The sequence below is a fragment of the Ammodytes marinus genome (genome assembly GCF_949987685.1).
Source record: "Ammodytes marinus genome assembly, chromosome: 17".
NCBI classification, from domain to species: domain Eukaryota; kingdom Metazoa; phylum Chordata; class Actinopteri; order Uranoscopiformes; family Ammodytidae; genus Ammodytes; species Ammodytes marinus.
In genome coordinates, this window is record NC_137221.1 from 8,193,705 (window position 1) to 8,210,238 (window position 16,534).

The following is a 16,534-nucleotide window of genomic DNA, read 5'->3' on the forward strand; positions in this document are numbered from 1 at the left end:
GATTCCAGAATAATGATGCAGTAATTTGATCCCAACAAAGAAATCATTTCCAATAAACCAACAGGGGTCTATGAATAGTATACAAACACATGCCTTATCATACACAATAGGTTCTAACCATCTGCCCTTTCATTTGCACCCCCCCCCCCTCTCTACAAGATGGGTATTGTATGAGCTACCTAAATTCAGAGGGGAGAAGATCGCCCTAGACGAGGGAGACTTGGAGCTGACCAACCCGTTCAACCCTCCAGAGGAGCCACTGCAGAACGGACAGACGGCCGAGAAGCAGAACGGTGAAGCGGGGGATGGGGAGACGGAGAGCAAGCCAGTCAGGAAGTTTGTCATCGGATCTCTAAGAAGGGCCGTGAGGGTAAGAATTTCAAGTACTTTTCTTTTATGGGTTTTTGTTGTCAAGAAGTAGTTGACAGTCACGCACCTTAAATTCCAATCAGATCAAGTCAGTTTTGTTTATATAGCCCTGTAGCCAAAAAACTATTTGCCTTCTAGGGATCCCTCTCGCAGAACAGACAGACATGCAATAGATACATGTTGTGTGTGCCTTTTTTTATATACAAAATGAACAGGTTTTCATGACAAAATTATAACATGGAAATTGTAAAATTCCTGAATAATATGGATACAAGAGGACGTTAAGAGACTCATGTGTCCCCAGATCTGATATGATTTGGATATGATCAGCTGTAGTGGAAATATATTTGAAGTTTTATCTTCTTAACATTGTTATCTGATGCAGAAAGGCTGAATAGTTCCGTGCAGAAATGTTGCACTGTACCTTTCTCAGTGACCATGCGCACTTTGAATCAGTAGCACCATCTAGCGACGAAAGCAGGAACGAGCACCTGTTGCTTTGAAGAAATGTTCATGATGTCAAAAGGTTTCAAGAAGCATTGAAGATTGACAATTTTGTCGTAAGCAAATTGATGGACACTCTTTGTGCCGTCCCTCAGGACTACAGCGTCCCAGAAATCAGCCTTTTCCCTGAAGAGAACGCTGAGGGGAAGAAGGTGACCTTCAGAGATACGTCCGAAGACGCCAGGATTTTTGGCTTCCCCATCAAGGCCAACTCTGTCATCGTTAACGCTGGGCTGTGAGTTATGAAATACCAATTATAAGAAAACACGTGTTGAATCCAAGCTGTAAAAAAACAAACTTTTAAAAACAATATCAGTTGACCAAAGTGCTGTACAAAATACAATAAAAAAACAACATATAAGATGCATGAAAATTCAAATGAAAGTGTCAAAAAGCTCAACTTGGGTTAAATGCCAATGCAACAAAGTGATTTTTTTTTGTAAGTTCAGATTGATGGTGCTTTTAATTGTTTTCACTTATATTATTTTTCTCTCCTGCTCAGATGGCTTGTGTACGCACATCCCTTCTTCCAGGGCGTACCACGTGTCCTGGAGGTGGGGGGGTACTCGACCCCTGCATCCTGGGGAGTGGAACAGCCCTATGTGGGATCAGTTCATCCACTCAAAATAGTAAGTGGTACTGTTAGTATGTTCATACAAGCCCTGTTCTTTACTTATTATGAAGTGTCGATAGTTAGCCTGCTATCGGTGTATGAATGTGTGTGTGAATGGTAACGTGGGAAAGGAAAACAGGTCTCCCTTGCAAAAGAGTCTTCGGTCTCAATGGGATTTACCTGTATAAATAAAGGTTAAAAATATATATATATATGTTTTCACTGATTGTTTGTAATAAGTTCATTCATTCCTTTGTTTTCTTAGGCTGAACCAAGAGTGGAAAATATAAGCGAACCAAAGGTGAGAAAGTACAATTGCTTCTAATAAAATTTAGCTAAATGAAAGTATTGAGACAGCAGTGATAATGAACAGAACCTATAATTAAACACTGTTTGATTACAATGTTTGTCTCCAGATTGAGATCTACGACAAGCCGTACTTCTCAGGGAAATCGAGGATAATAACGACCAACATGAGAGACTTCATAACCAAAACAGACCAGAAGCAGAAGGCCTTCATGCACAAAGCCTGCTCCATTAAAGTACATGGAGGAATGTGAGTGCTGTGTTACAATCAGAGACTGTTATATAAAATAGGTTACAATGTGTTGTATTCACTTAAAGGAGCACTATGCAACTGTTGGTGTTACAGAGAAGTGAACATTTTCTAAGGTATATTCTTTCCCCAAACAAAATTGGATCCTTGGAACACCGTTTGAAGTCAGAAAGCTACCCGAAAAGTTACTGTTTCACTGCTGTTGTTTACAGCACAGGGACCACAGTTTGTGTTGACAAACTGTCATACATTTGATTTCAGGTGCCTCAACATTTTGTTTGGATTTATGATGATAGTTATTCCAGACTAAGAATTACATTAAGAGAACATAGGTTTTGTAAACTAACTGCAGTCTCTGCTAATGTAAACAAATCCCCCCCCCCCCCCCCCCCCCCCGAAACTGCATAGTAGACCTTTTACCTTGGAAAGACACATTCAGTGAGTTTTGTTAAGCAATGCAGCACAGCCAATATCACTGGAGTATGATCTCAGATATGTGTGCTTTTTAACCCTGTGCCTCTCTTGTGTTTTGCAGTTGGGTTGGCTATGAGAAGGAGGGCTTCAGAGGCCACCAGTACCTGCTGGAGGAGGGAGAGTACCAGGACTGGAGGGTGTGGGGAGGCTGTGATGCTGAACTGCGCTCTCTCAGGGTCATACGAGCGGTAAGTTGCAAGGAATATTTCGCTGCAGTTAATATTTGCTAAAAAGTAATAATGTTGCTTCCCCTGTGTGCAAACTGCAGATGAAATAGTCCATGGAGATTGTTTAAAAAAATTATAATAAAAAAAATTAGGTAGTGGTTGAATTCGAAACAACCTTGACCAAACTGTGACATTGTTGTACAGGGGAAGTTGGTAGCTTGAAAATATTTTTACCAAATTTTATATCGGACATCATTAAAACCCTTTTATCTAATCTAAAAGTAAAGCTCTTGAGACTTTGCACTCTGATAAATGGCCTTTGTAATGCTGATACTGAGCGGGTCATGAGTTGGATTACACAAAACAGCAACCGACATCATGAGTTACAATTGTGGTAACATTCTAGCTGCATGATTTAGAAAAAACTGAAAAAAACTATTAGAATTTCTCTTGATTATGATACATATGCCCTAAGTGCCCCTTGGCTTAAGTAAAATAACCCATTGTTTTACCCTTGTTTAGGACCTGTCAGACCCGTTGATGGTGATGTTTGAACAGCCAGAGGAAGAGCACGAGGAAACGGCGGAGGGGAACACCTTTGAGGTGTCTGAAGCCATTCCTGACGTGGAACTGTTTGATTACAAAACCTCCACGCGCTCCATCCATGTAGTCAGCGGGGCGTAAGTAGTAATGCATACTGAATTTTCTATCAGTAATTGAGATGGCGCTGTGATAAAACGATGAGCTAAACTGTGTGTTTGCCCTTTACAGGTGGGTGGCCTACTCCCAAGTAGACTTCTCCGGGAACCAGTTCATCTTAGAGAAAGGTTTCTACAATAACTGTGCTGACTGGGGCTCTCATGACAATCGCATCTGCTCTGTGCAGCCAATACTACTGGTGAGGAGAGGAGGACACAGACCTATCAACAAGATTTAATTAATGAATTGATGTTGTTAACTTACCTTTTTTGTTTGTGTGTGTTTTTTTTAGGCCCCGAGTGACAGCTCAAAGAGCAAGAATGAGGTGACTGCATTGCCTTGACATTCTCAGTTTATTGTTGTTTCATGTGCCTCAGACAATTGACTACTCTATTTTGTCTATTAAATAGTATTTACTATCTGCAGTGCAATGCGTCGTCTGCGTTAACTTGCGTTTTTTACATTCAAATTCAATTTGATTTTCAACCAAGTTAATGTGAAATAGTAACCACATCATATCTGCATTGTAAAAATAACCTGTTATCAATAAGATTAGCAACAAAAAACTTGACCTATGACAGCTGAACATTTAAAAAAAATAACATGTGAAGTAGCACTCTTTTGCCGCTAAAAAACTACAATAAAAAAATTTAACAAATAAAAGCCTTCAGGTCATGAATGTGTAAATCTAATATTTCCTTTGATTTCTCTGCGTCTGTCAGGTTATTCTTTACGCTGACACAGACTTCCAGGGTGCAGCTCACGTCTTTGACCGCAACACTGAAGAACTGCCCGAAAAACTACTGACCAAGTCCTGCCGAGTGTCAGGGGGAAGGTGAGGAGCAATGCCGAATTATCCAATGAGGAAAAAAACAAGGGGAAAAAATCTGTAAAATAAAAGATAAATGTATAAAAAGGCTGGACAATAGCATTGGGGAGGATAAAAAAATAACTTAAAGACCTACTTCATCTGTGGGAATATGAATGTGCATTGAACTCTGAGATCATATGTAGTATAAATGTGCAAACATTTTTGAAATTGGTTCATCCTAGCCTGACAAAAGGGAGAGAGTGTTTTATGGTCTCACTGTCTAACCATACATTTTACTAGGATGACTTCATACTGGTAAAAATGTAGGGTTAGGATTAACAGGAGAGCTGGGCCAAGGGAAGACTGAGGGAAGAAAACCTCATTCATTATATTATAATAGCGATTTTATAATGATAGAACGCCGGTTCAGTATGGGTGAAGTTTTCCTTTTAAATTTGTTGGTTGATGGCAAATTAATTGACAAGTTTGTGTTTTCAGCTGGGTGCTGTACGACGATAAGAAGTTTCTTGGGAACATGTACGTCTTATTTGAAGGAGACTACCCCAATCTAACCAGCATGGGATGTCCTACCGGCAACACCATCCGGTCCGTCAGGGTCGTGCCACTGGTGAGAAAAGCACAAAAAAAAAATGCTTAGATAATTATTTTCCTTTTGTCTAGTTCTAAACTTTCCATCACCTCCTTGTGTAGACGTTCTCCGTTCCCTCCATCTCTCTGTTTGGCCTGGAGTGTCAGGAGGGCAGAGAGATCACCATCGACACAGAGATCTTCAACATGGTGGAGGAGGGCTTCAACAACCACATTCTGTCCGTCAGGGTCAACAGTGGAACGTAGGTTTTTGTCTCTTGTGTCTGTGTGTGTATTTGGGCGAGACCGTTAGCATGTTTGCATTTGCACAAGTTCATTATCATCGACACGTGTCAAAAAGTATCTTTGTTATGAGCTGCAGCTTGTCAGTGAGTATCTCCTCACCAACCGCTACCTGTAAAAACAATCTGGTATTTATACACAGCCTAGGCTCTGTAAACTGCCAACAAAGGGTATGTAAACAAAGGGGGCCGACTGTTGCCAGCAAATTGGCCGTTTACAGAGCCTAGGGCTGTGTATCATTACCAGATTTCTTTTTCAGTGCACACACTGCAGGCGAATCGTGAGGAGATATACACTGTTTTTGACAACAATCTTTCTCCAAAATCACTGACTCCACCTTTAAGTCTTGAATGTAAGATGTTAAAACACAACGGCAACATGTTTGTTCTGGGTCCATGTCTATGCCATGTGATTGTTGTTCAGCAACACAAATCTTTCATCTTTCATTTTCTGTTTTCCTTCACAGCTGGGTGATATGTGAGCACAGCAACTACAGGGGGCGCCAATTCCTCCTGGAACCCATTGAAATCACCAACTGGCCCAAGTTCAGTTCAATACAGACCGTGGGCTCAATGTTCCCAGTCAGACAGGTTAGTCAACAACACGTCTAGATAAGCTTCTTTTTTTTTATCAACCTAGGAATTAAGTACACATTTAAGAATACGCAGTGTAGCCGTCAATCAGAAGTGGTGGCTGGTTATCCAAACAGAAAGGCCATATCAGTTTCATGCTTATAAAGCACTTGATAAACATTTCCAACGACAAAAGGTTTAGTTTAAATGCATTAGCAGTTTAGACAAATTTTGAGATAATGGCCGTTAGAGATGGTTGTATAGGAGAAATAAACAGATGCAAACAGGCAAGGTACTTCTAAAATGAACACCCCAATGTTAATTTTTGAACCTTTTTATTTATACTAGTATGAAAGACGACATGTTATGAAAGCAAAATAGACAAACATCTTAAAATGGACCACTGCTTGACAAATCTATGTTTTTGCTGGCCTTTTCTCGCCTTTAAGTAAAAAGCCGAACTCAAACCAATCTCTGAGGACATTCCTTTTATATTTAAAAGGTTGATTTAGTTGTGTGGGGTCTTCTTAGAACCTTGATACTCTTGAAAAACAGCCGAGGGGGTTCTTGGCTCCGTGACTATGTAACCTTTATTAATTGTTGGTGTCTTTTGCCTTCTGCAGAAGCGGCACTATTTCCGCATCAAGAACAAAGAGAAGGGCCACTTCATGTCTATCCAAGGCGGTGTGGAGGAGATGAAATCAGGACGTTTGGTGGTGTTACCGGAGGTGGAGCCCATGACTGACATCTGGTTCTATCAGGACGGACTCATCAAGAGCAAGGTAAAGCTTAAAACCGTTATAAGAATGTACTTGGCTGCGTCTTGTAAACCAAAAACATGAACTGCCATTTTATGCTGCATAGCTGTGTTTATATTAAGCTGTTCTAACCATGTACCATATGTGTGTGTGTGTGTGTGTGTGATGTAGTTGGCCCAGACAATGAGTCTGCAGGCGATGGGTAAAGTAGAGCCAGGATCCAAGGTGGTTCTCTGGTCAGAGACCCGGCAGCCTATCCAGAGCTGGGCGGCCCAGACCATAGGCCTCATCACCAGCCTGACTTTCCCTGGCATGGTCCTGGATCTCAAAGGTATGAGAGGAAAAACCTACAAACATTTATAAGACTGCATGCTTCCCACACTTGCTAAGAGTCTTTTCAGATCACTCTAATATTGTAAAAGTCCCTCTTTGTTTCATCATACTGTCTCCTCATGAGCTGTTGTTGGTATAGCTTCAATTTGAGAGTCTCTCAAGCAGATTTTCCTTAAATAATGTACGGTTCTTAACTTTTATATTTCCTTATTGTCCGTCCATTGTAATTGATTAATTTGCTGGCAGTGGTGGAATAAGTATTCAGATTATTTCCTTAAGTAAAAACAAGAATATGACAATGTACAAAACAAAATTCTAATTCTAAAATATATATATATATATATATATGTGTGTGTGTGACTGTGTCTGTGTGTAAATAGATGTATGTTTATATTTTATTAGTACTGGTGCATTAATGTCCTAAGGTAATACAGTACATGGCAATTGTGCTAATTAAAGCATTCCACCACTTGCTTTTCAAGATGATCATTGTAACATTACCACGATGACTTGACTAAAGAGATTATTTTATTTTTGTTCAGGTGGGAAATCGTACGACAAGGACCACGTGGTGATGATGCCGGAGAATGATGAGAGGCCCAGCCAACAGTGGGAGATAGAGCTGCTGTAAAAAAAAAAAAAAAACTCTTTTCTAAGCTTTCCTCAGCAGTGCATCAACAGATTAGTCCCTTCATATTCTGGGAACCACTTCGTCATGATGTCATTTATTTCAGTACCTATTTTACCTAATATAACCATTGCAATAATACAAATGCAGTGAAATCAACAAAGGCCCAGGAAAAGCTGCACCAGACAGGACAGTTAAGTGCTTTGAAAAGTTTTGTGTTTTTTTTCTCCAGTTTTTAATACTAAAAATATTAAAAAAATGTTCCGACTCGAATAAAGATTTTTCTGTGTGCATTGACTACTGGAAGTGCCTCGACCTGCTGCGGTCAAACTGGAAAGCAATTATGAATGGTTTGACTTTTTTCCATCTCCGACATTGGCCTTTAAACCATTTTACCACAATTTGAATATTCAAAGTGTATCCCTGTTTGTGTGATGCCAGGGCTCATGCAAATGTCCCCACAGTAGAAGCACCTGTACTTGATGCTCTCATGACTTTTGTTTACAATGGAGCAAACCCAAGTTTTAATAGCGTTGAGTGAACAGCAAGTGGCTCTGACGGATAGTGGACGAATGAAGCCAAACTACTGCATAGTGTGCGAGAAAATGTATGCGCTGCTTTTGTCTTTTTTAAATATATATATAGATTTTTTTGTATGTAAAGTATGTATCAATGTTTTTTTGTTTTCGCGGGAAATGTTGCACTTCTGTATTTAGTATATCGCATTACATTAGTGCAGTGCAATGCAATGGGTTGTGTGTTGTATATTTGTTACATGTGAAATTGTTACAGGAAAGAAATTGTCTGTTACCTGCATCAGTTGTATGTCGTGTGTATATTTGATACTAAAGATATGTAAGAGGGAGTGGTTTTAAAATATTGACTAATAAAATTTAGATAAAACCAAGCCGGCTGATTTCTTTAAATTTTTTTCCCCTCCAGGTTCATAAGTGATATTTTGGTAACATGATGTGTACATACATCTTGTTTCCACTATATCCAGCCCTTAAAAACACACATCAAAACAGCTACAGTTAGGGGCGCCCTTAGCTCAGTTGGTAGTAGGGCGTCCCCCCCCATGGGCCTCGGCCAGCAGCAGATCCGGGTTCGATTCCAGCCCGCGGTCGTTCTCTGCATGTCACTCCACTCTCTGCCCCATTTCAATTCTGTCTCTACACTATCAATAAAGCATAAAAATGCCCAAAAAAATATATTTTACAGTTAACATTATTATGAAGCAAAATAACTTTGTAATAATTATACTGGTTTCATTTTATTTTGCGATTAAGTTTTTTTTGTTTTGTCTTACACTGTTTCGCCTCAGTGCTAATAACTGCCTTTGTAAGTAAACTGCTACAGTGTTGATGCTGCTTTTAAATGGACTGTATAATCCCTTTATTCATTTCAAATGTTTGCTTAGGCTTTCTTTTCATTCATATTTTCTTCTATTCAGTGATGCTTCCTGTTTGCGCTCAGGGAGACAATTATGTATTGATTTAGATTATGCTTTTTTGAGATGCACAAAGCCAACTTACTCAACACAAAATGCTAAATGAAAACACAACCACTCATTTTAAATGTGTATATTTGTATTCATGTCTCGTCTTGAGATACGCTGGCTTTCGAACACTTGCATCCATTAACGACTAAAACCAGAAAAGGAAATCAAGAAGTGCACATGATAAATGCTAAAAAAGGAAAAAAGAAAAAGTAGTCCAAAACGTATTAAGTTAATCACTTTCTCTGAAAGGTCATCCTCTTTTATACATCAGGTGACATTCCAGCCGCTTTGATTTTTGATTTGGCAAGTGACACTCAACACCTAAATTAAATTGACTCTCTTCATTCAGTGCTTATCACTTCATATTAAATTTTAAAGTTGAAACTTATCTGAGCATCTTTTAGGATCTGAATATAGACAGCAATTTTTTTTTTAGTTAACATTTTTTTCTTTATTTTGAGAACATGTCATATCTCAAGTTAAAATTGCCAAAGGGCAAACAAGCTGATGCTGGCTGTGTTTGTATTGCCCACACTGGTCTCATATTTTTATCGCTGAACACAGCACAGAGAAGTGGAATGTTGGATAGTCTCATTGTTCTCAAGTTATACTGTGTGCTCTGCTAGAAATGACTATGAACAAATGATTTTTATCTGACCTGTCATGTGTGCCAGCTGAGTTTGAACTTGATATGACTGTCTGCATGTCTCTTTCACTGTCTCTCTCTCTTTCTTTGTCTTTTTTTTGAATGAGGGGAAAAAGGGCGGATAAGAGCCTTTGGAGTGTCAGATTCCTATCACTTACCAGCCAGAAATGTAGCAGCAGAAAGGGCCTTTTGTTAGCTCACTTGACAGCATTCAATTTTCAGGTGTTGTAAAAGGAGGGAGGACCACCAGGTTATACATGAGCACACCAGATCTTAAGAAAGTCTGCTTTTTACCCTGAAACCAGAGTTATCGCCATCTCTTACTCACGAAAATGCCTGGCATTGTTTTTCTCTATCATTTAACTCCTCCTTGGTGAAAAGCTGCAACAATGACAATGTTTTAACTTGAAAAACCTACATTTTACCACATTTGTCAATGTGCTTCCAGAAGCAAAAGCCAGAAGTTTACAGGTGGGATGTCATAGTAATTCAACAGACCAATACTGTTAAAAAATAAGAAGCTGTTATGATACTGAGCTCTGATTGGTTGTCTGCTTGATGGACAGTCAGGTTTGGTTGAACTGCAGCGGGTGTGGCGTTGTAAAGGGCGGGACCAAGATAAGGGGCTGATGAGAGGGTTGTAAAAATACTCCACTACCTCCACACCTTCCTACAGCTGCCACAAGCATTCTGTTACAGGTAAGAAAAATAAGCATTTTGTTGTATTATGTGCTTGTATATTTATGTCAGTGTGTTTTGGGCATGTCAGGTGTCCTATAGTCTCTATTAGATAAACACTTAAGGAACTGGTGTTATGAATAAACAGTCATCAAGTGATTCATGTAACACATTCAGAATGAAGTTGACTTTAGCATTCTTACTATTGACATCACCAAAAATGTAATGTCATTTTATTTATACATTGTGTCCATGGTTCTTTTGATTTATTGTATGTGTCTTCATGTGTATGACATATGTATATCTTACTCCCATTCTACATTGCAGATAATACAAACATGGACCCTGAATACTTCAAATCCTATGTAAGTAGACTTCTTCACTGCCCTGTTAGTCTGACGCCACATTTGTAGATAATGTTATCTGCTGTCTTCTTGTGATTGCATACCTCCCAATGTTATCTTCATTCACTGTGTCACTGTACCGGATGCCCAGGAATGTTGCAACGTGAACATGTGTTTCTGTTAGAATTTTCATATTAAAAAAATCAAGTCAATTAGGAATCGATTAACTCAACACAGTTTTACAGTCCTTAATATGATGTTTCATGACATAGGCTATTAATCTATTTCCTCAACTGTCCCCCCCCCTTCCCCACAAGTCTCATGCAAGAGGAAGGAATATTTGACATTCTTTGAATTCAAGTACCATGAAGAATTACCCAACATCTATGCTCATCTTTTGACAACACCTGCATGGTGTGTCGACGTAAAATCCATTGTCAACTTCCCCCTTTTTTTGTCACACATTCCAACTGTTCTCCTGCCACTCAATTATTTATTTATTTTATTTTTAACAGAAACAGACAGAATAATGTGTCCAATGCCAGTATTATATGCCTAATTTTCCTTCAGTATTTACGGTTGTTTTCATCAAAATGTTTGTTTTTATCTATCTATTTGTCAAACAGGAGATGTGTTGGGGTACACTTGGAACGGTGCGACCCTTCTCCAATTTCCGCCCTGAGCGTGATGCTTTGGACATTCAGGCAGGGCTGGAAAAGAAAGGTATTTTGGTTGCTACATTAACCGGTGTTGTCAACCAGCGATGTTGGGATAAAGCAAGCTGTATACACAAACCCTGCTTTTTATTTTGCCTCTTAACATTCCTCGCCCCATCGTTCAATTGTCAGTATTGTATCATAATCCAAACATTGTGTGTCTGGCTCAGATGTGGATTCTCTGTTGAGGATCCTAACCAATCGGAACAACGCCCAGAGACAAGACATCACCAGGAACTATGAAGAAACAACAAAAAAGGCAAGCAAACAATTAACCCTAATATATTTGACAATGTAGGTCCTACATGATGGAAAAGGGTGAACAAAGGCATTGAGACACTAACACAGTTTGAATGTCCCTATCTGTAAAATAACTGTAACATATTTCAAATAACCCATGTTATACAGTACAACAGAATGGTTGTTTGCTCATTTGTAACCTCTAAGTGTTTGCTGATCAAACAGTATCTAAACAGGTCTTGAAGGGTTTTGAACACACCTTTGTTTGGAGAGGGAGTAGGACACGCAGTAGGCTACATAAACTGCAAGAGAACATTCATTATTTATTAGCTGTAGTTATTCATTATGGGTCTTAATGGTATGGGCGTATTTTGAAAACCACAAAAAGATATAGCAATTGCCCACTTTTCTGTTCATTGTCTTGGAAGTTTTTTCTTTTAGACAAAAAGGTGATTGTATCAATGTTTCACTTTGTCAGTCTGTGGTCAAACAGTCAGTTATCTCTATCCAGTTGCACAGTGACAGCTTATCAGGGTATGTTGAAAGGAAAGTCCAAAGAACAGAATTTACACTGCGCTACATCGTCATATTTCATTTTAACTAATGATGTCATCGGTCGGTCCATTGATTCACCAAAGTTACATCATTAATGCATATTGATTCAGTTAATGTTGGTCTAACTATTTTTGAAGCCTCTTTTTACATAAACTATCAAGTTATGTATTATGTTTAGCATTGATTTCCTGCTTTTGTGAGTCAACCAAAGACAACCATAGACAATGTCTAAGACAATAACACCAGTGTGTGTTCTGACTCCGTTCCAGGACCTGAAAGTTGGTCTGAAGAAAGTTCTGTCTGGAGATCTAGAGAGTCTGATGTTGGACTTACTGGTGCCTCCTGTGCGGTACGAGGCTCATCGGCTGCAGCAGGCCATGTCGGTGAGTGGGTGATTGTGTACATCATTTAGTGGGCTTGTAGGGGACGTTTGCATTGTTTGTATGCATGTCAGTCACATCCACGGATAAATGATACAGAATGTATGTGTAGGGAATTGGAACAGATGAGGAAACGCTACTGGAGATATTGTGTATACGATCTGGGAAGCAGCTTCGAGAAATCAGCACCGCATACAAAGACTGTAAGTGACACATTTTATTTTATTTCATTTCTAACTGATTGTTTTTGACTTTTGAACCCTTTGATCTAGAATCTGTTATGTTCTGATATACAGTATGTCATGTGGTGTGTCCCCCTCTTCAGTGTATAAAAAGGACCTGGCCAAGGAGGTGAAAGGAGAAACCAGCGGAGACTTTGCTAAGCTTACCCTGGCTTTGCTAACTGTAATTTGACTATTTATGCACTTTAAAATCACATTTAAGAAAAGCAATTTGACCTAAGGCTCATTTGGAACAGTCAGTAAAGCAGGTTCTACTGAAACCTTTTTTTATGGCTTTGGGATTGCAATTAAAAGTGTTGTCTCCCTCTTTTCTCCCGACAGAAAGAAAAGGTTCCTGGTGTGGTTCGAAGAGATATTGAGGTATTATTTTCCATGCTACTTTTATGTTGGTGGGTTTAAGGGACATTCTTAATCTACACAAGTTTGTATACTAAAAGAAGAAATATGCCACAAAACACTTGAAGCCCTTCCATGTTGCATGTATTGACCATGTCTGAGATCTTAACCCTTTCTGTGTTTGATTGTTTCTTATTCGTACAGTCTCTCTTGGCGTCACTAAATGCGAAAAAAGCTGATGCAGGGCCATGGATTGACATTCTGACTAACAGGGACTCAGACCATCTTAACAAAGGTGAGGCTGTGACAACATGTTATCTTTAAATAGTTAGTGCGTATTTGCTTCTGTATGTTAGAAAAGTCTTCCCTGTTTCAAATATGAATATTGTTCATTGCCCTGACCCTGACCATTATTGACAGTGTTCATGGGACTGGAGCTAGAGAGCGGACAGATGGTGGACCAGGCTTTGGAGAAGAAGTTTACAGGAGATGTTCGACTGGGTTTGAAAGTTTTAGGTAAATATTGTTTCGAGACACTGTGTGAGTAATCTGCTTGCCTTGTGCACTGTCCATGTTGATTAGTCAGTGATATTTCTTGATATCTGTGTCATTACAGTGCAGTGCATTCAAAACCCTGAGGCCTACCTCGCCCAAAGACTATCAACCATGAAGGTAAAATACCGTTATCATTTATTTTTCTCTTTTCATCTGAGGATGTACTGTAATTGAAGATTGAATCGAGCACTGTGGAGAAACACCAGAGGGAAAACTCAGAATGGTTGTACGAAGTAGTTTGTTATTTTTGATTATAAAGTGTGCTCCCAATCTTAATAATCCTACATTTAAATATCTAAAAACTGCCTTGTGTATGAGCTGTGCTATTAAAGAACATTTTCCCATGCCCTTTGCCTCTGCATAGATCACAAAAAGCTTTTTGTAGGCTTAACAAATCATCTTTGCTTATCCGTGAGCTGCAGTTATATATTTACAGTGCAATGCTCAGCCAATCAGAAAGCTGTCGTCATTATATAGGAGGGGCCAGTTAGTGGAAACACTGTCTGAAAATAGTCTGTCACTTTATAACCAGCTTCCCCCTTTCCCTTACTGTCAGTAGGCCTATATAAGAAATAAAGAAAGACAGAATCTCACACTATTGTTTCATGATAACAACTGAACTATCTGTGGTGCTGCCGCCATCTGTGTAACGTATGAGAAGTACAATATGGGATTGCCACCACCCTTTTACAGTGTCTTCCCATTGGCTTATTCTGTCAAACCATGGACGAAGCAACATTTCTTGTGCACATATATTCAAATATGACTTGTCAAAATAATAGTCCCATACAAAGGCAAACCTGTCTGAAATATATGTTTGTACCTGTAGGAAATCCTGTAGTATCTGAAATGGGTAAATAACATCACTGTTCACGACACATTTGACTCTTTCAGGCGGCAATAGTGCAGGGGATCATGGTGTCTCACTGTGAGGAAGACCTGCTGTGTATCCGAGTTGCCTTCCTTAAATTAACAGGCGCTTCTCTCTACACCACTCTACAGGTGGGTCGCATGCATAAAACCAGGCCACACCTTGAAATACCTGCTTAAGTGTATGTTTACTACTGACATGATAATGACTAATGATAACTTCTTCCAAGTTAAACATTATAATTAGAAGAGTCGTTTCCAAAATGCAAATCCTGTTTTTGTTACTCTTTAAAGGGACAAGCACAGTCGATTTTACATGTAAATGTTGTGGTGTTTTCCAACAGAAACACTTCAAAGGAGACCATCTACAAGCTCTGCTGGCCATCTGTCGATCGGAAGATTGAACAACAGCCTCCAATCTTGAGAAGCCGCATATTTTAAATTCATTTATATAGTCCCCTACCTCTCTCTCCTGAATCCTTCTACTGTTGTGCAACAATAAGCATTATGTTCTACTGCTGCTTTCCATATTTAATGGGCCTTGTGAATTATTGTTCTATTGACTGATGCAAATACATGCAACTGAATGTAATAAAACCAGTTATATATTTTATTGAGTGCAGTTCAGCCATTTGTTTCTATTACTTCTCCCACAAGACTTCCTCTTCATCCCGATGTTACATAAAGTGCTCCTTCTACAATTTAATTATACATTTTCAAACAATATATTATTTTTCTTATAATTATCATCTTATAATTATATTGTATATACATACATATATAACAATCACCTTTCAGAAATGTTTGTAACAGTCTCAGGTAACTGCAGACTTAAAATATGGAGCTCTGAGTTCGGATTCAACACACAGATACTGGCAGCATCAGTCATCACATCACTTTCTCAAGAGCAAGTCATCCGCGATGCCACATAAAGTTCAGATCCATGTATGTTCAACATTAATTATTTTAAGAATCACATTCAAATGTACTTTTAAGTATATAGGGGAGAGTGGCCTAAGTTGTGCAACTTTTCACTCAAAGTGACTTTAAAGTAAGGCCTTGACAGTAAAGTCTCCAACTCAAATATGTACATATATTTCAGGATGTTGTGCATCCCTGGCAATAAAAACTTTGGATCTGGAATAAACTGTTGAAGAAATATAGCTTTCGGAAAAAAAGTTGTCTTGATGCACAACTTGCCCCCGGTGTGGTGTAAGTTGTACGTTTGGAGAGAATACCATGGGGTGAATTGTGCCATTGATATATATCTTATAAACTGTAATGCAAGACAAATCCATTAGACAATCACTTATTTAAGGTGTATTTAAAGTAAATAGTTGACAAAGATTGAAGGACAATTTTCTTAAACAAGGCATAGCAGATCTAATGGTTTTACCTGCAAAGCTCACAATGACAAAGTCACTATCATCATCTTTCTGGCCATCTGAACTCTCATCAGTGGTGTCGTTAAATGGAATTGAGATGTCACTCTCTTCTGAGCTACTGTAGACAATCACTTTCTTTTGGTGACCAGCGTATACAGCCATGCCACTGGCACAACTCTCAGAAATGTACTTTGCACTAGTTGCTCCGTGCTTGTGGAACCAACTGCCACCTGACAAATGTGATTCCCCTACATTTCTGCCTTTAAATCAAGGCTCAAAACCCATATGTACACCCTGGTGTTTCCTCCCCATTAACTATCTTACCTCTGCACTACTATCTGTGTTTATGTGGATGTATGGGCTTTACGTCTTTTATTTTGGTTATTGTTATTTTACCTTCATTGTTTACCTACTGAATGCACTATGTACAGCACTTTGGACAGTGCAAACTGTCATAAATGTGCTTTTATAAATACATTTTACTTACTTACTTACTTATAACTCACCCAGGCCCTTTGGCAAAAATCACCCCAATCCCAGAAATTTGGATAATAAGCATGATGCGGCAATTTAGGGCTGACATCGTGCTAACTGTATAGACTCAAAGTGTAGCATACTAAAGCACTAAAACATGTGTCAAATGTTTTCAAACTTGTCTATTGTTCAGACACAATAATCAAAACACCTTGATCATGGAAATTTTACTTTGAA

General features: G+C 38.9%; 2 protein-coding genes across 3 annotated transcripts in view; both read left to right on the forward strand.

Moving 5' to 3' along the window:
- Positions 1-8,278, forward strand: part of crybg2 (crystallin beta-gamma domain containing 2) — a 45,898-nt gene extending 37,620 nt beyond the window's left edge. The window contains exons 10-25 of the mRNA XM_080045826.1: positions 160-370; positions 969-1,108; positions 1,376-1,502; positions 1,752-1,787; positions 1,903-2,042; positions 2,578-2,704; positions 3,206-3,363; positions 3,455-3,581; positions 3,675-3,707; positions 4,105-4,217; positions 4,692-4,821; positions 4,905-5,044; positions 5,551-5,674; positions 6,280-6,438; positions 6,586-6,745; positions 7,290-8,278. Of these exons, the coding sequence (XP_079901952.1) occupies positions 160-370; positions 969-1,108; positions 1,376-1,502; positions 1,752-1,787; positions 1,903-2,042; positions 2,578-2,704; positions 3,206-3,363; positions 3,455-3,581; positions 3,675-3,707; positions 4,105-4,217; positions 4,692-4,821; positions 4,905-5,044; positions 5,551-5,674; positions 6,280-6,438; positions 6,586-6,745; positions 7,290-7,378 (2,014 nt within the window). The 3' untranslated portion in view covers positions 7,379-8,278. The remainder of the gene's footprint in view (positions 1-159; positions 371-968; positions 1,109-1,375; positions 1,503-1,751; positions 1,788-1,902; positions 2,043-2,577; positions 2,705-3,205; positions 3,364-3,454; positions 3,582-3,674; positions 3,708-4,104; positions 4,218-4,691; positions 4,822-4,904; positions 5,045-5,550; positions 5,675-6,279; positions 6,439-6,585; positions 6,746-7,289) is intronic.
- Positions 8,279-10,187: 1,909 nt separating this feature from the next.
- On the forward strand, positions 10,188-15,025 carry anxa14 (annexin A14). 2 transcript variants are annotated; one of them, XM_080045671.1, is made up of 13 exons: positions 10,188-10,221; positions 10,528-10,565; positions 11,171-11,267; positions 11,431-11,519; positions 12,325-12,438; positions 12,548-12,638; positions 12,761-12,840; positions 12,999-13,037; positions 13,218-13,308; positions 13,434-13,529; positions 13,630-13,685; positions 14,463-14,570; positions 14,783-15,025. In XM_080045671.1, the coding sequence occupies exons 2-13, from the start codon at positions 10,539-10,541 to the stop codon at positions 14,840-14,842; spliced, it is 948 nt and encodes a 315-aa protein (XP_079901797.1). In that variant the 5' UTR covers positions 10,188-10,221; positions 10,528-10,538; the 3' UTR covers positions 14,843-15,025. The 2 variants fall into 2 exon arrangements, with proteins under 2 accessions (XP_079901797.1, XP_079901798.1); XM_080045672.1 differs by lacking the exon at positions 14,463-14,570 and adding an exon at positions 14,571-14,620.
- Positions 15,026-16,534: the final 1,509 nt, after the last annotated feature.